This window comes from Trichomycterus rosablanca, chromosome 26 (assembly GCF_030014385.1).
Source record: "Trichomycterus rosablanca isolate fTriRos1 chromosome 26, fTriRos1.hap1, whole genome shotgun sequence".
NCBI lineage: Eukaryota > Metazoa > Chordata > Actinopteri > Siluriformes > Trichomycteridae > Trichomycterus > Trichomycterus rosablanca.
Window position 1 is genome coordinate 18,110,417 of NC_086013.1, and position 18,064 is coordinate 18,128,480.

The 18,064-nt window shown below is 45.8% G+C and overlaps 1 protein-coding gene across 3 annotated transcripts; it reads right to left on the reverse strand.

Annotated features, from left to right (window-relative positions):
* Positions 1 to 496: 496 nt before the first annotated feature.
* On the reverse strand, positions 497 to 17,122 carry LOC134303524 (mucin-2-like). Of its 3 annotated transcripts, XM_062988954.1 has the most exons (18): positions 16,659 to 17,122; positions 16,076 to 16,183; positions 15,583 to 15,660; positions 15,336 to 15,499; positions 15,076 to 15,172; positions 12,359 to 12,421; positions 11,512 to 11,612; positions 11,154 to 11,245; positions 10,625 to 10,923; positions 9,183 to 9,270; positions 8,817 to 8,916; positions 8,535 to 8,618; positions 6,664 to 6,714; positions 6,456 to 6,510; positions 6,257 to 6,318; positions 2,577 to 6,118; positions 2,266 to 2,494; positions 497 to 1,587 (listed from the first exon to the last, which is right to left on the reverse strand). In XM_062988954.1, the coding sequence occupies exons 1-17, from the start codon at positions 16,750 to 16,752 to the stop codon at positions 2,275 to 2,277; spliced, it is 5,298 nt and encodes a 1,765-aa protein (XP_062845024.1). In that variant the 5' UTR covers positions 16,753 to 17,122; the 3' UTR covers positions 497 to 1,587; positions 2,266 to 2,274. The 3 variants fall into 3 exon arrangements, with proteins under 3 accessions (XP_062845024.1, XP_062845026.1, XP_062845025.1); XM_062988956.1 differs by lacking the exon at positions 12,359 to 12,421; XM_062988955.1 differs by lacking the exon at positions 6,664 to 6,714.
* Positions 17,123 to 18,064: the final 942 nt, after the last annotated feature.

Here is an 18,064-nt window from a genome sequence, read left to right on the forward strand (position 1 = left end):
AAACTCTCGCCCAGCATTGACCAGGCTGGCACTCTGCAGACACTACTGGTCATGTTTAATGGAGGACAGGCTGGATGGCTCCTCCTTGCTGCTGTAACAGCACCTCCTGCTGGCTGTTTGAGGAATCAGCAGGAGTGGTGGAGGAGTACAGAAAGTGTAGTGTGTTCCTCCATACATGTTCCAGCTCTCTGTAAGAATCCACTACTGTCTGGGGAAAAGAAGTGATCCTCACTGACCAGTGACAGAGGTCGCCAGAGGGCAAGGAACTGGATATATCCAAACTAGGACAATGCAGTAAGAAAAATTGCAAAAGGATCGTGCCTGCGCCAAGCTAGCTAACGAGCAAGCTGAGTAAAAGTTTAAACTCTCCAGTGTGATCGCTTCTTCATGGAAAAACATGAACACAGTCTTTACAGGAAACAAACTTAAATATGGCTTTTTGGTAAAGAATTTTCTATATTATTTGAATGAATTAAAAACAAAATATTAAATGTACCACCTCTGCTAATGACGTTTTTATTTCAATACATTAAAGTAAATAAACAAGTTTGTTTCCTGTATTTACTCGCTTACTTTAATGTGGAAAATCAACGATCGGGGTGCACAAACTTTTGCATTTGACTCTACATACACGCTCTATAATGCATGTAACGTATCTACAGGTTCTTATATACAAATACAGCGGGAGTTTAGCGAGTTAGCAGGTTAGATTCATGCTATATTTATGAGCTAGCATTCCACCTGAATGAAACACACTTTATCTTTGTGTATAATATTATTATCTTATATAAACGAAGGAACGCATGTTTAAGGTGCTACCCTAACATTCTATATCATATTTATACTGTTAGTCGTTGTTGTGCTATGAGAATTATTCCCTATGTTAATATCACACATTCTGAGTGCTGCAGCCAGGGGGCGCTGTGGCTGTAGCAGCTGTACAGAGTGAGTGTGTTTATCTCCTGTTTGTCATGACAGAGCAGTTTAATACAGTAAAGAGATTCATGCCACGTCATCACGTTTACCCTGACAACAAACATTCATTCACTGTTTTACCACCGCTTTATCCTGGTCAGGGTCACGGTGGATGCAGTTCACTGGGCAAAAAGTGGGTGCAACTTTATCACAGGACAAACACACACACACACACACACACACACACACACACACACACACACACACACACACACACACACACACACCTCTAGGGGGCATTTTAGTATCTCCAATTTATCATGACTGCACGTTTTTGTACTGTGGGAGGAAACCCACACAGACACAGGGAGAACATGCAAAACTCCACACAGAAAGCACCCAAGACATTCTTGCTGTGAAGCGACACTGCTACCGACCGAGCCGCCGTGCCAGTCTGACAATAAACAGTGAGAGAGAAACTGATTAGATCTGAGTGATGTGGTGAGTGCTGATGTTCACGGTGAGGTGAGAATAAACGTCAGGATGATACACCGGGCGGAGCTGGAACTGGTATGTGTGTGTTTATGTACTGGAACTGATTCTGAAGATCAAACGTTACAGATCTGATGATGAAACGTCATGATTTTTGTCTTTTGCTTCTTTTTCCTTCATCTGCAAAAACAGAAAAATCAAAGAAATCATTAGAAATATTAATTTAATTAATTTAATATTAATTTCAGCAAACATTAAATCTAACACATGATTCTACATAAAGGATCCGGATCCGTGTAGAACCAAATATTTAATACATTTATTCACTGTTTTACCTCCAATTTATCCTGGTCAGGGTCACAGTGGGTCTGATTCACTGAGTGAAAGGTAGGAAACACCTCGGACAGGTCACCACTCCACACACACACACACACACACACACACACACACACACACACACACACACACACACACACTCCTAGGGTGCAATTTAGTGTCTCCAGTTCCTCACTTGCACGTCTTTGTACTGTGGGAGGAAACCGGAGCTCCCGAAGGAAACCCACACATACACGGGGAGAACATGCTAAACTCCACACAGAAAGGACCCGGACCGCCCCACCTGGGAACTGAACCCAGGACCTTCCTGCTGTGAGGCGACAGTGCTACCCACACCGTGCTGCCGTTATTTAATACACATTAATAATAATGTAAGAAAATGACTAGTCTGAACACGGTGGTGTGGGTGGTGCAGCAGAAAGTGAACCTCAGATCCAGGGTTCGAATCACGTCAGGGAGGTTATTTATTCACGCTCTCCTCTCTAGATGTTTCCGTCTGTATGAATGCGTGGGTGCGCTCACCTCTCCTCTTTATTTGGTGTTCAGGGGGTTCGAAGGCTGTTTCGGTTGAAGTACGTTTTTATTGCAGTCTCCATTCCTGGTGCCGTGATGCATTATGGGATACGCCACGTGACCCGTCAGATCCAGCAGGTCCTCCAGCGCGTTACTGCGAGCGTTATTCACCGCATTCTGAACTTCAGCCACCGGAGAGAACTTGGGGATGGAGACCAGCTCCTCCTTACACACGGGGCTGATGGGAAACCAGACCAATACAAGGGGCGGCTCATTCATTCACTCATCTAATTAATAATGAATATGATCATTAACCTCACCTGACCTCCATCGACTGCACCTCCTTCCTGGCTCCGCCTCTTTTCCCTGGAGACTCCAGGTGACTAGGCGGGGGCGGGATTTGTGATACAGGAAGTGGGCTAAAGGGGGCCAGGCTACCCAAAGTGGTTTTTGATGTTACCTGTGATGACCCTATGATGTCGGTCTTCACCTGCGGGTTTACATGGATGTACACCTGTTTGGAGGCGGGGCTTATCAGCAGGTTTTTTACGTGCTGAAACGGAGAGATTTGCACCCGGCCGCTCACCTGCTCTGGGGCGTGACCCGTCACCTGCTGGGAGGCGGGACTTTTTACCTGTTCGTAGGCGGGGTTCCTCACATGGCTGTTGGGATGCTGATTGGTGTTCACCTGTTGAAAGGTGTGTTCAGATTTCAGTTGATCAGAGGGAGATTTTATCACCTGGTTGTTCATTTGTGGAGAGGCAGGGCTTTTCACCTGTGGAGAGGCAGGGCTTTTCACCTGTGGAGAGGCGGGGCTTTTCACCTGCCCGGTGCCTTGTAAGGAGGCGGGGCTTTTAATTAGTTCATTAGTTTTCATCTGAGGAGAGGCGGGGCTTTTCACCTGTGGAGAGGTGGGGCTTTTCACCTGCCCGGTGCCTTGTAAGGAGGCAGGGCTTTTCATTAGTTCAGAGGCGGGAGATTTCAGCTGCAAAAAGTCACTTTTTATCTGGCCATTTGCAGTTTGGGGGGCAGGGCTTATCACCTGATCAGAGGCGGGACTTTTCACCTGTTCAGAGGCGGGGCTTTTCACCCATGGAGAGGCCAGGGTTTTAATCTGATCAGAGAGACTTTTCATCTGAGGAGAGGCGGGGCTTTTCATCTGAGGAGAGGCGAGGCTTTTCATCTGAGGAGAGGCGGGGCTTTTCACCTGCTCAGAGGCGGAACTTTTCACCTGTTCAGAGGCGGGGCTTTTAATCTGTGGTGAGGCGGGGCTTTTTTTTTGCTGAGAGGCGGGGCTTTTCACCTGTGGGGAGGCAGGACTTTTCACCTGTTGAGAGGCGGGGCTTTTCATCTGTGGTGAGGTGGGGCTCCTTACCTGTTCAAAGGAGGGGCTTTTTATCTGCTGAGAGGCGGGGCTTTTCACCTGTTCAGAGGCGGGGCTCCTTACCTGTTCAAAGGAGGGGCTTTTTACCTGTTCAAAAGAGGGGCTCTTTACCTGATCAGGGGCGGGGCTTTTCACCTGTGGAGAGGCAGGACTTTTCACCTGTTCAAAGGAGGGGCTTTTTAGCTGATCAAGGGCAGGGCTTTTCACCTGCGGAGAGGCGGAACTTTTCGTCTGTGGAGAGGCAGGACTTTTCACCTGTTCAAAGGAGGGGCTTTTTAGCTGATCAAGGGCAGGGCTTTTCACCTGCGGAGAGGCGGAACTTTTCGTCTGTGGAGAGGCTGGGCTTTTTACTTGTGGATAGGCGGGGCTTTTTACCCGATCAGAGGCAGGGCTTTTCATCTGTGAAGAGGCGGGATTTTTCACCTGTTCAGAGGCGGGGCTTTTCACCTGCGGAGAGGCGGGACTTTTCACCTGTTCAAAGGAGGGGCTTTTCATCTGTGGAGAGGCGGGACTTTTCACCTGTTCAAAGGAGGGGCTTTTCATCTGTGGAGAGGCGGGACTTTTCACCTGTTCAAAGGAGGGGCTTTTCATCTGTGGAGAGGCGGGACTTTTCACCTGTTCAAAGGAGGGGCTTTTCATCTGTGGAGAGGCGGGACTTTTCACCTGTTCAAAGGAGGGGCTTTTCACCTGTGGAGAGGCGGGACTTTTCACCTGTTCAAAGGAGGGGCTTTTCATCTGTGGAGAGGCAGGACTTTTCACCTGTTCAAAGGAGGGGCTTTTTAGCTGATCAAGGGCAGGGCTTTTCACCTGCGGAGAGGCGGAACTTTTCGTCTGTGGAGAGGCTGGGCTTTTTACTTGTGGATAGGCGGGGCTTTTTACCCGATCAGAGGCAGGGCTTTTCATCTGTGAAGAGGCGGGACTTTTCACCTGTTCAAAGGAGGGGCTTTTCACCTGTGGAGAGGCGGGACTTTTCACCTGTTCAAAGGAGGGGCTTTTCATCTGTGGAGAGGCAGGACTTTTCACCTGTTCAAAGGAGGGGCTTTTTAGCTGATCAAGGGCAGGGCTTTTCACCTGCGGAGAGGCGGAACTTTTCGTCTGTGGAGAGGCTGGGCTTTTTACTTGTGGATAGGCGGGGCTTTTTACCCGATCAGAGGCAGGGCTTTTCATCTGTGAAGAGGCGGGATTTTTCACCTGTTCAGAGGCGGGGCTTTTCACCTGCGGAGAGGCGGGACTTTTCACCTGTTCAAAGGAGGGGCTTTTCATCTGTGGAGAGGCGGGACTTTTCACCTGTTCAAAGGAGGGGCTTTTCACCTGTGGAGAGGCGGGACTTTTCACCTGTTCAAAGGAGGGGCTTTTCACCTGCGGAGAGGCGGGACTTTTCACCTGTTCAAAGGAGGGGCTTTTCATCTGTGGAGAGGCGGGACTTTTCACCTGTTCAAAGGAGGGGCTTTTCATCTGTGGAGAGGCGGGACTTTTCACCTGTTCAAAGGAGGGGCTTTTCATCTGTGGAGAGGCGGGACTTTTCACCTGTTCAAAGGAGGGGCTTTTCACCTGTGGAGAGGCAGGACTTTTCACCTGTTCAAAGGAGGGGCTTTTCATCTGTGGAGAGGCGGGACTTTTCACCTGTTCAAAGGAGGGGCTTTTCACCTGTGGAGAGGCGGGACTTTTCACCTGTTCAAAGGAGGGGCTTTTCATCTGTGGAGAGGCGGGACTTTTCACCTGTTCAAAGGAGGGGCTTTTCATCTGTGGAGAGGAGGGACTTTTCACCTGTTCAGAGGCAGGGCTTTTCACCTGTGGAGAGGCGGGACTTTTCACCTGTGGAGAGGCGGGGCTTTTCACCTGTTCAGAGGCGGGGCTTTTCACCTGCGGAGAGGCGGGGCTTTTCAGTTGTGGGGAGACGGGGCTTTTCACTTGTTCAGAGGCGGGGCTTTTCATCTGTGAAGAGGCGGGACTTTTCACCTGTGGGGAGGCGGGGCTTTTTACTTGTGTAGAGGTGGGGCTTTTTACCTGTTCAGAGGCGGGGCTTTTCACTTGTGTAGAGGCGGGGCTTTTCACCTGTGGGGAGGCGGGGCTTTTCACCTGTTCAGAGGCGGGGCTTTTCACCTGTGGGGAGGTGGGGCTTTTCACCTGTTCAGAGGCGGGGCTTTTCACCTGTGGGGAGGTGGGGCTTTTCACCTGTTCAGAGGTGGGGCTTTTCACCTGTGGGGAGGCGGGGCTTTTCACCTGTGGGGAGGCGGGGCTTTTCACCTGTGGTGAGGCGGGGCTTTTCACCTGTGGTGAGGCGGGGCTTTTCACCTGTGGTGAGGTGGGGCTTTTCATCGGGCCGTTGTTCTGCTGGGATGTAGGACTTCTCACCTGTCCCTCATGTTCCTGTTTCTTCACCTGAGTGTGCACTGTGCTGCTCACCTGTGCAGGTGGGTGTAGTTTCCTCTCTGTGCTCTCCTGCCTGCTGATTGGTGTGGGTGGGTGTAGCCTCACCTGTCCATTATAACAAACACTACAATAATGTTATGAGTTTATATTCCTATTTTAATGTAAAGAGAATCTAATGGATTTAATTATTTGTATTTGTGTATAAAATTATTAGTATCCGCTGGTTTGGGGAGCAGAGCGCACCTGTCCGTTGGTGGGCGGAGCTTTCACCTCACCAGTCACCTCTGAGCTCACTTGAATTTCACCTGAAACAACACAAATCTGCTGCATCACACCAGACAGGATTTAATTGTTATTATTACTATGGATACCCAGATCCCCCCCCCCCCCCCCGGCCCCGCCCTCTGGATGAACCATGTATTAATGAGAGTGTTCTTCTCACCTGGAGGAGAGAGTGATTGTGACGGGGGAGACTGAAGCTCCTGAACGTCCTCGTTCTGTCAATACAATCAATAATTAATCATTTTTTATTATTTCATCATTAATAACACCAGTGCACCTCAACATCAGAAAACCTCCACCAGTAAAACCAGTAAACCGTCCTGTGTTCTGGTGCTGGGACAGAAACAATCACTGAGGTGTTTTGGTACCTTCAGCTCTCCACTGTTGGTCCTCGTCCTCTTCATGATCTCCTCAATCCTCTACAAACACACAACAGTGAGGATGATGATGGTACAAAGATGATGGTGCAGTGATGATGATGATGATGATGATAGTGCAGTGGTGCAGTAATGATGATGATGGTGCAGTGATGATGATGATGGTGCAGTGATGATGATGATGATGATGGAACAGTGATGATGATGATGATGGTACAGTGATGATGATGATGGTGCAGTGATGATGATAGTGCAGTGGTGCAGTAATGATGATGATGGTGCAGTGATGATGATGATGGTGCAGTGATGATGATGATGATGGTACAGTGATGATGATGATGGTGCAGTGATGATGATGATGGTGCAGTGATGATGGTGCAGTGATGATGATGATGGTGCAGTGATGATGATGATGATGGTGCAGTGATGATGGTACAGTGATGATGGTGCAGTGATGATGATGATGGTGCAGTGATGATGGTGCAGTGATGATGATGATGATGGTACAGTGATGATGATGATGATGGTGCAGTGATGATGATGGTGCAGTGATGATGGTGCAGTGATGATGATGATGATGGTGCAGTGATGATGATGATGATGGTGCAGTGATGATGGTACAGTGATGATGGTGCAGTGATGATGATGATGGTGCAGTGATGATGGTGCAGTGATGATGATGATGGTGCAGTGATGATGATGATGATGGTGCAGTGATGATGGTACAGTGATGATGGTGCAGTGATGATGGTGCAGTGATGATGATGATGGTGCAGTGATGATGATGATGATGGTACAGTGATGATGATGATGATGGTGCAGTGATGATGATGATGGTACAGTGATGATGATGATGATGGTGCAGTGATGATGATGATGATGGTGCAGTGATAATGGTACAGTGATGATGGTGCAGTGATGATGATGATGATGGTGCAGTGATGATGGTGCAGTGATGATGATGATGATGATGGTGCAGTGATAATGGTACAGTGATGATGGTGCAGTGATGATAGTGCAGGGGTTTTTGTATCTGTTGGTCCTGGATTTTGTAAAGTTGCTTTGAGACAATGTATATTGTAAAAAGCGCTATATAAATAAAGTTGACTTGACTTGACTTGACATGATGATGATGATGGTGCAGTGATGATGGTACAGTGATGATGATGATGATGGTGCAGTGATGATGGTACAGTGATGATGATGATGGTACAGTGATGATGGTGCAGTGATGATGATGATGATGATGGTGCAGTGATGATGGTACAGTGATGATGGTGCAGTGATGATGATGATGGTGCAGTGATGATGGTACAGTGATGATGTTGCAGTGATGATGATGGTGCAGTGATGATGGTACAGTGATGATGGTGCAGTGATGATGATGATGGTGCAGTGATGATGGTACAGTGATGATGGTGCAGTGATGATGATGATGGTACAGTGATGATGATGATGGTGCAGTGATGATGGTACAGTGATGATGGTGCAGTGATGATGATGATGATGATGATGGTGCAGTGATGATGGTACAGTGATGATGGTGCAGTGATGATGATGGTGCAGTGATGATGATGATGGTGCAGTGATGATGGTACAGTGATGATGGTGCAGTGATGATGATGATGATGGTGCAGTGATGATGGTACAGTGATGATGGTGCAGTGATGATGATGATGGTGCAGTGATGATGATGATGATGGTGCAGTGATGATGGTACAGTGATGATGGTGCAGTGATGATGATGATGGTGCAGTGATGATGATGATGATGGTGCAGTGATGATGGTACAGTGATGATGGTGCAGTGATGATGATGATGGTACAGTGATGATGATGATGGTGCAGTGATGATATTTGAACCTTTTTCCTCTGTTGTCTCTCCTGCACCTCCTGCTGCTGCATCAGATCTCGTTTCTGCTTCTGACGAACCTCCACCTCCCTCTTCTGTAACACACACACACACACACACACACACACACACAGTACACACACAAAGTACACACAAAGTACACACACACACACACATTTTTGTGAGGTGAGGTGGAAACCAGTATAAACACTCCAGGAGAGATGCTCATCAGTACTGAGCGATGGTGGTAGATCATTACTGATGGTTCTGTGTGTAATTCTGAAATAATGAACCTGAATCTCCAGCTTGTCCTGCGGGTCCTTCTCTTCATCCTGACGTTCCTTCCTGTTCCTCTGCTCCTCTTCCTGTTTCTGCTGCTGCTGAAGTTTCAGTCTTAAACAGTGAAAGATGAGACGTTAACTAACCACCTGCTCACATTTCCCAGAATTCATTGTGCAGGTTTATTCTGTGTCTGTAAAGCAGGAATAAAACATCAGGTCGTGTCCCAAATAACTGCAGTAACACACCTCACTCACTGGGAACAGCATATTTACAGCACAGCCACACCCTGAGCTCAGCTCCACTCAACAGCTCTGGGATGAACCGGAACATCGACTGAGAGACATTAAAATATTAAGTGACTAAAATAAAGGTGATACCTCTCCTGTTCTTTCTGCAGGTGAGAGAGACGCCGCCGCTCCGCTAACAGACGAGACGCTTCATCAGAATCCGCCGTTACTGCAGCAACTGGAGACAAAATAAATCAAGCCGAAATCATTTCTACACGTGATTACACTTCTGTACCAGGAACTAGTTTAGTAGTACTGGGTTAGTAAAACAGTAGTACTGGTTTAGAAGTACTGGTTTAGTAGTACTGGGTTAGTAGTACTGGTTTAGTCAAACAGTAGTACTGGTTTAGTAGTACTGGGTTAGTAGTACTGGTTTAGTAATACTGGGTTAGTAGTACTGGTTTAGTAAAACAGTAGTACTGGTTTAGAAGTACTGGTTTAGTAGTACTGGGTTAGTAGTACTGTTTCAGTAAAACAGTAGTACTGGGTTAGTAGTACTGTGTTAGTAGTACTGGGTTAGTAGTACTGGTTTAGTAAAACAGTAGTACTGGGTTAGTAGTACTGGGTTAGTAGTACTGGGTTAGTAGTACTGGTTTAGTAAAACAGTAGTACTGGTTTAGAAGTACTGGTTTAGTAGTACTGGGTTAATAGTACTGGTTTAGTAAAACAGTAGTACTGGTTTAGAAGTACTGGGTTAGTAGTACTGGGTTAGTAGTACTGGTTTAGTAAAACAGTAGTACTGGGTTAGTAGTACTGGGTTAGTAGTACTGGGTTAGTAGTACTGGTTTAGTAAAACAGTAGTACTGGTTTAGAAGTACTGGTTTAGTAGTACTGGGTTAATAGTACTGGTTTAGTAAAACAGTAGTACTGGTTTAGTAGTACTGGGTTAGTAGTACTGGTTTAGTAATACTGGGTTAGTAGTACTGGTTTAGTAAAACAGTAGTACTGGTTTAGAAGTACTGGGTTAGTAGTACTGGGTTAGTAGTACTGTTTTAGTAAAACAGTGGTACTGGTTTAGTAGTACTGGGTTAGTAGTACTGGTTTAGTAAAACAGTAGTACTGGTTTAGAAGTACTGGTTTAGTAGTACTGGTTTAGTAAAACAGTAGTACTGGTTTAGTAGTACTGGGTTAGTAGTACTGGTTTAGTAAAACAGTAGAACTAATTTAGTAGTACTGGGTTAGTAGTACTGGGTTAGTAGTACTGGTTTAGTAAAACAGTAGTACTGGTTTGAAGTACTGTTTTAGTAGTACTGGGTTAGTAGTACTGGTTTAGTAAAACAGTAGTACTGGTTTAGTAGTACTGGGTTAGTAGTACTGGTTTAGTAAAACAGTAGAACTAGTTTAGTAGTACTGGGTTAGTAGTACTGGGTTAGTAGTACTGGTTTAGTAAAACAGTAGTACTGGTTTAGTAGTACTGATTTAGTAAAACAGTAGTACTGGTTTAGTAGTACTGATTTAGTAGTACTGGGTTAGTAGTACTGGTTTAGTAAAAGAGTAGAACTAGTTTAGTAGAGGCCGGGTGTCTCTCTCACCCGTGTTCCTGCCTGCAGTACCCTCAGTACCTGAGCGGTTCTCGTGTGTTTCGGACCCGCTGTTCCTCGGACCGTGGTTTGCTGCTCGACCCTTTATGGGGGTTGATGGTGCACTGGGGGGTTTAGGGGTTCCTCTCTCGGAGGGTTTGATTCCGGGCGTGTCCACTCTCCCAGGTTCCTCAGGTTTTGTGGGTTTTTTACCTGCAGGGTCAGAAACTAGAACTCGTTTGTCGTTGGGTCGGTGTCTCAGAGGGGATGATGGGTAATGGTGTACTGGAACAGGAGACTGAGTACGACCTCTAGAAGTCACACACACATAAACACACACACACACACATAATGTTAGAAATGAAAGAAATCATTTGTTTTGTATGATACATTTTGATAAAATAAAGGATTATATGGCTGTGTGTGTATGTGTGTTTGTGTGTGTGTTAGTGTATGTGTGTGTGTTAGTGTATGTGTGTATATGTGTGTGTGTATATGTGTGTGTGTGTTAGTGTGTGTGTGTGTGTGTGTGTGTGTGTACTTTGATGATGAGTGTTTGATGATGTCAGCAGGAGATCGGTCTCGTCTTACAGGAGATCCAGTCGTGATTCTTCCTGTGTGTGATCTCTCCTTCTGTAAACACAGCAGGAATCACATCATCTAACCCTCGGCCCAAACACGGACGAGATCAAATATCAGAACCCCCCCCTAACCCTAACCCTAACCCCCCCCCCCCCACAAAATAAATAAATAAACAATATCAGGAATAATAAATAAGTATAATAAGTAAAATATCAGGAATAAACCCTTTATGGTAACACCTATCCTGTCTCATAATGAATCACATCACAGCTTCCAGCCCAATCGGACCCAGAAATGCTCCTCCTCCCCCTCCTGACCTTTGGGGTGTTGGGGGCTGAATTTGCCCCGGCACTCGTCCCCCTGGCACGCCGGCGGCTGGGTGATCCTCGGTACGGTGACCTGTGAGGACTGGATAGAACTGAGGAGAGAGAAGAGACGTCCATCATGAAACGTGTGAGTGTGGTGATGTGGTGCAGATGTTCTGTTCATGTTCTGTTGGGCTCATGGGAGTTTTACTGATCTGCAACGGAACCACAGCGGAACTACAGTGGAACCAAAGCAGAACCACAGGGGAACCACAGGGGAACCACAGAGGAACCTTGTTGATCTCTTACTTTAATGAGGGTTTGAGCTTTAAATCAGAGTGATGCTATAAGAGGTTTGTGCTTTTGTTTTGTCCCCTAATTTCCCTCCAATTTAGTCGTATCCAATTCCCTTGTGGTATTTCCCCTCTACTGCTGCAGACCTCCACTTCTGACTGAGGAGGGTCGTGACTAACACACACACCCTCCAACATGTGTGCAGTACCAACCGCTTCTTTTCACCTGCACCAGGGTTCATACGGAGATCCGTATCGTGCTCAGAGAGTCACGGATCAATCTACGTTATCCCCAGCAGAGGGCGTAACTGCAGCAGTTATGCGCAATCACTCCGGCATCCAACCCTCAGACACGCCGATCATTGTCCGTGTAGGTGCTCGGCCAAAAACTCTCATGAGTGAAGTGTGTGTGTGTGTGTGTGTGTGTGATATCTGCACGACAACATCTTGTTAGTTGTTAGGAAACACAACACACACTAATAAACACCACAATAACAACACACTACATGCGAATATGCGTCAGTCACAGTAGAGGGGCGGGGCTGAGAGGCGGCTGGGCTTCATACCATTGCCTGATTCGTTGACAGCAGAAGAGTGAGCCATGGGGTCATGGGGAAGGGCGGAGTCACCTGGGTATCGGGGAGTGGAGGGATGGCAGTGCCAGGGCAGAGAGAGCAGAGGGTTACGGTCAAGCAGGAGTGTGTGTGTGTGTAAGTGTATGTGTGTGTAGGTGTAGATGCCACATACTGTGTGTGTATGTGTGTGTAGGTGTGTATATGTGTGTGTATATATATGTGTGTGTATATGTGTGTGTATATGTGTGTGTATATGTGTGTGTATATGTGTGTGTATATGTGTGTGTATATGTGTGTGTATGTGTGTGTGTATATGTGTGTGTATGTGTGTGTGTGTATATGTGTGTATATGTGTGTGTATATATGTGTGTGTGTGTATATGTGTGTGTTTGTGTGTATATGTGTGTGTTTGTGTGTGTATATATGTGTGTATATGTGTGTGTATATGTGTGTGTATATGTGTGTGTATATGTGTGTGTATGTGTGTGTGTGTATATGTGTGTATATGTGTGTGTATATATGTGTGTGTGTGTATATGTGTGTGTTTGTGTGTATATGTGTGTGTTTGTGTGTGTATATATGTGTGTATATGTGTGTGTGTATATATGTGTGTATATATGTGTGTGTATATACGTATGTGTGTGTGTATGTGTGTATGTGTATGTGTGTGTATATGTGTGTATATGTGTGTGTGTATATATGTGTGTATATATGTGTGTGTATATATGTGTGTGTGTATATGTGTGTATATGTGTGTGTATATATGTGTGTATGTGTGTATATGTGTGTGTGTATATATGTGTGTGTATATATGTGTGTGTGTATATGTGTGTATATGTGTGTGTATATACGTATGTGTGTGTGTATATGTGTGTGTGTATACAGTGTATCACAAAAGTGAGTACACCCCTCACATTTCTGCAAATATTTTATTATATCTTTTCATGGGACAACACTATAGAAATAAAACTTGGATATAACTTAGAGTAGTCAGTGTACAGCTTGTATAGCAGTGTAGATTTACTGTCTTCTTAAAATAACTCAACACACAGTCATTAATGTCTAAATAGCTGGCAACATAAGTGAGTACACCCCACAGTGAACATGTCCAAATTGTGCCCAAAGTGTCAATATTTTGTGTGACCACCATTATTATCCAGCACTGCCTTAACCCTCCTGGGCATGGAATTCACCAGAGCTGCACAGGTTGCTACTGGAATCCTCTTCCACTCCTCCATGATGACATCACGGAGCTGGTGGATGTTAGACACCTTGAACTCCTCCACCTTCCACTTGAGGATGCGCCACAGGTGCTCAATTGGGTTTAGTCCATCACCTTCACCTTCAGCTTCCTCAGCAAGGCAGTTGTCATCTTGGAGGTTGTGTTTTGGGTCGTTATCCTGTTGGAAAACTGCCATGAGGCCCAGTTTTCGAAGGGAGGGGATCATGCTCTGTTTCAGAAAGTCACAGTACATGTTGGAATTCATGTTTCCCTCAATGAACTGCAGCTCCCCAGTGCCAGCAACACTCATGCAGCCCAAGACCATGATGCTACCACCACCATGCTTGACTGTAGGCAAGATACAGTTGTCTTGGTACTTCTCACCAGGGCGCCGCCACACATGCTGGACACCATCTGAGCCAAACAAGTTTATCTTGGTCTCGTCAGACCACAGGGCATTCCAGTAATCCATGTTCTTGGACTGCTTGTCTTCAGCAAACTGTTTGCGGGCTTTCTTGTGCGTCAGCTTCCTTCTGGGATGACGACCATGCAGACCGAGTTGATGCAGTGTGCGGCATATGGTCTGAGCACTGACAGGCTGACCTCCCACGTCTTCAACCTATGCAGCAATGCTGGCAGCACTCATGTGTCTATTTTTTAAAGCCAACCTCTGGATATGACGCCGAACACGTGGACTCAACTTCTTTGGTCGACCCTGGTGAAGCCTGTTCCGAGTGGAACCTGTCCTGGAAAACCGCTGTATGACCTTGGCCACCATGCTGTAGCTCAGTTTCAGGGTGTTAGCAATCTTCTTATAGCCCAGGCCATCTTTGTGGAGAGCAACAATTCTATTTCTCACATCCTCAGAGAGTTCTTTGCCATGAGGTGCCATGTTGAATATCCAGTGGCCAGTATGAGAGAATTGTACCCAAAACACCAAATTTAACAGCCCTGCTCCCCATTTACACCTGGGACCTTGACACATGACACCAGGGAGGGACAACGACACATTTGGGCACAATTTGGACATGTTCACTGTGGGGTGTACTCACTTATGTTGCCAGCCATTTAGACATTAATGGCTGTGTGTTGAGTTATTTTCAGAAGACAGTAAATCTACACTGCTATACAAGTTGTACACTGACTACTCTAAGTTATATCCAAGTTTCATGTCTATAGTGTTGTCCCATGAAAAGATATAATGAAATATTTGCAGAAATGTGAGGGGTGTACTCACTTTTGTGATACACTGTATGTGTGTATATATGTGTGTGTATATGTGTGTGTATATATGTGTGTGTATATGTGTGTATATATGTGTGTGTATATGTGTGTGTATATATGTGTGTGTGTACATAAACTCTCTCATTTCTGCCCTCCTAATTCATGTCATCTTTGCATTAATTCATTCACTCTCTCACCCTCTCTCTCTCAACCTCTCTCTCTCTCTCTCTCTCTCTCTCTCTCTCTCTCTCACAGTACTCACCGGGCCCCCCGTTGGCCCCCCATGTCCAGCGTTTGTTCCTGTTCTCCAGCTGTAAGCTTCTCTCCAGTGATTTTCTCATCAGAGCTTCCAGACGTTCCTGCACCAGCAACACGTCACCGAATCACCTCATTTATTCATCAGTTCATTAATTAATTTATTCATTCATTCAATCATTAATTTATTACTACATGAGGAAATGAACGAGGAGATCAGTCTCTGTCGTGACCTTCATTACCGACTGTGTGTGAGATCAGTCTGACCTTCTCCTCCTCGAGCTGCTGCCTCCTCTTCTCCTCCACCGCGGCCCTGCGCTGCTCCTCCTTCAGCTTCTGCTCCTCTAAACGCCTCCACCGCTCCTCCCTGCTCCTCTCGTACTGCAGCTGAGCTCGACGCTCCTTCTCCAGGATCATCTGCTCTCTCATCGCTGATAATCAATAATCAATAATCAATCATCACCACCATCAACATCCACGCACTGGAACACTCAGACCATGAAGCGTCTCTCACCCAGACTCCTCTCTCTCTCCTCTCGCCTCTCCCTCGCCAGTCTCATCCTGTCGTCTGTTTTGAGGAAACCCTCCAGACCTGCAGGAGGAGGAGAAGAGGGCATCAGAACATTCACAACCAGGCAGGAACCTCCATATAGGAGCAGAGGAACCTCACAGAGGAACCTCCATACAGGTACCCGGTGGAGTTCCAGAATGACACTAACACAAATGTTGACTCTTCCACTGTGCAGATTTGTGCCCCTTCAGTGTAAAGAGCATTTAGAAGGTCAGGTGTTGGTGTTAGAGGAGAAGGCCCGGCTCACAGTGAGCGTTCCAATTCACCCCATGAGCTGTTGGGTGGGGTTGAGTTCCTCCACCTCAGTGCCCATCATGAACTTATTTCTTCTCACACCTCAGTATATTGGGCGGGACCTGTGAGGGCCACGCCCGTTCCTGTGCTGTGAGCTGAAATACCTTCCACATCCTCCAGAATCACCACAGACTATACCTACACTGATTATCTGGCTGGTTGCTGCTATTGGCCGGAAGACGAACAGGTGAAGCGTGCCCATTGGTCAGAAGCCTTCTCTCAGGAGCGGAGGGCGGAGTCAGAGATTCAGCTATAGAAACAGATAGATCGTTTATGTTAGAAATCTTAATAAACTGATGATAAATGTGACCATGACCACTATATAAACTTTAAATAGGCATAATCAAACTAGCCCTATTTATATGGACACAGAGAAGTCATTAGCTGTAGTTATTTATCATGAGGAGGTGATGAAACCACACAGAACTTCTACATCATCACATTAATCACCATCAGACCGTCTGATTAGTTTTGACTCGGCAGATTTTTATATAAATTAAATATAAATTAAATCTTTCAGTCACAGAAGAAGAAGAGTTTCAGAAGTGATTAAGATCTGAAGTGTGTTTATTAGTTCTGTTCACTATATCATAGTGCACTGCGTTTCTCTAAATGCGGTTTGGGACGCGACCCATTTACTGTAAGTCCCGTTATCTATCCAGCACTGCTCCAGGTTGCCACGACCATCCGTTTCACGCATCCCGTTTACCTGAACTGTGTCTCACCTGGTGATGCTGCTGCACCTGTGACCCCGGGCTCTGCAGCCCCCGCGCTCTTAACCACCTTCCTGTTTACTGGAGAGTCACCCTCCCGGTTCATGGTTGCCAGATTGCAGGGATTCTCTGTCCTGCTCAGCTTTAAAACCCCTCCCTGCTATTAATTAAACTAGTAACTAATAAAATGACGTTAATTTAGAATAAATCACCATAAAAACGCGCCAGGAAACAAAATTATCAACAAATCCACGAATTTAAATATCTAAGAAGTGAAGGCCATTGTTATAGTCAAAATCACAGCGCAATCTGGCAACCCGGACTGATGAACAACGCAGTGTTTTGAAGGTGAACAGAAGCGGATGACAGACCCCCAGCAGCGCGCCCTGATCAATAATCATCCCAAAACTGATCAATACAAATAATCTGCTTCAGATCCGACCAGGTAAATCAGAATAAATCCTGAAACCCGCGGCTCCGGATCGCCCGCACTGATACCAGATACTGCTGATGCTGCTGCCGGGAGCGCGCATTGTCAGGACTGCGGGGCGCGCACGCTTCGTGACGTCATGTATATATACACACATATATATATATATATATATATCAGGATTTATTTATATATATATATATATATATATACACCCCACCGTGCCTACAATAACGTCCCGGGTATAACAGCCTCCGCTCCGAGTATGAGTGTGTCTGTAGGAATTTGTACCCCTTCAGCCAAGAGCACTGATGTTAAGATAAGAAGGCCTGTCTCACACGTCCCGATTCATCCCAAAAGTGTTGAGTGGGGTGGAGATCAGGGCTCTGTGCAACCTGAAATATCTTGTGTGTGTGAGTGGGTTCTGGTGGGGTCGAGAATGTGATGAGCCTCAAAAACAGTGTTAGTGGACAATAAATGTTAAAATTTAACACCCCACTGCAAACATCAACATGAGAGGTCAGAACATTGTGAGTGTAGTGATTATGTTTGCTTAATTATTATTTTATTTATAGTTTTTTTTCCCCTAGAAGCCCAAACCTTTTTATTTACTGTTCAGTTTCTTCTCAGTCAGAAGATCTCAAGCTTAAAACATTTAAGTTTTAAATAGAATTAAAATACACAAGATAATTTTATCCCTGATCATGTTCAGGCGTCGACTCAGACTGGCTGCTGTTTCCTCCTCGTGATGCTCCCATCATTAAGCGACTACGGTGGGACACAAGACGATTTTATAATGTAAATAAAAACAGAATTAATACAAAAAATATTTCACTTAACCCATAAAAAGTTTTGTAAAATGGGTTTCAGTGTTTGAAAGGTTCCACAGTGAGCAGGTGAGTCGATACCAGGTGAAGGAATCATGATCGGCTATAAAAGGATCCACCTGGATCAAGATCAGTCTGTACAAGCAATGATGGGGCGTGGC

What these genes read in the sequence shown, in the direction of transcription:
- LOC134303524 (XM_062988954.1), bottom strand. Translation starts at nt 16,752, where the DNA reads ATGAACCGGGAGGGTGACTCTCCAGTAAACAGGAAGGTGGTTAAGAGC. An exon ending in TGTCAACGAATCAGGCAATG is followed by an intron (nt 11,613 to 12,358) that starts GTATGAAGCCCA and finishes CTCTCTCCTCAG; the next exon opens with TTCTATCCAGTCCTCACAGG. An exon ending in AGAGACAACAGAGGAAAAAG is followed by an intron (nt 6,715 to 8,534) that starts GTTCAAATATCA and finishes GTGTGTTTGTAG; the next exon opens with AGGATTGAGGAGATCATGAA.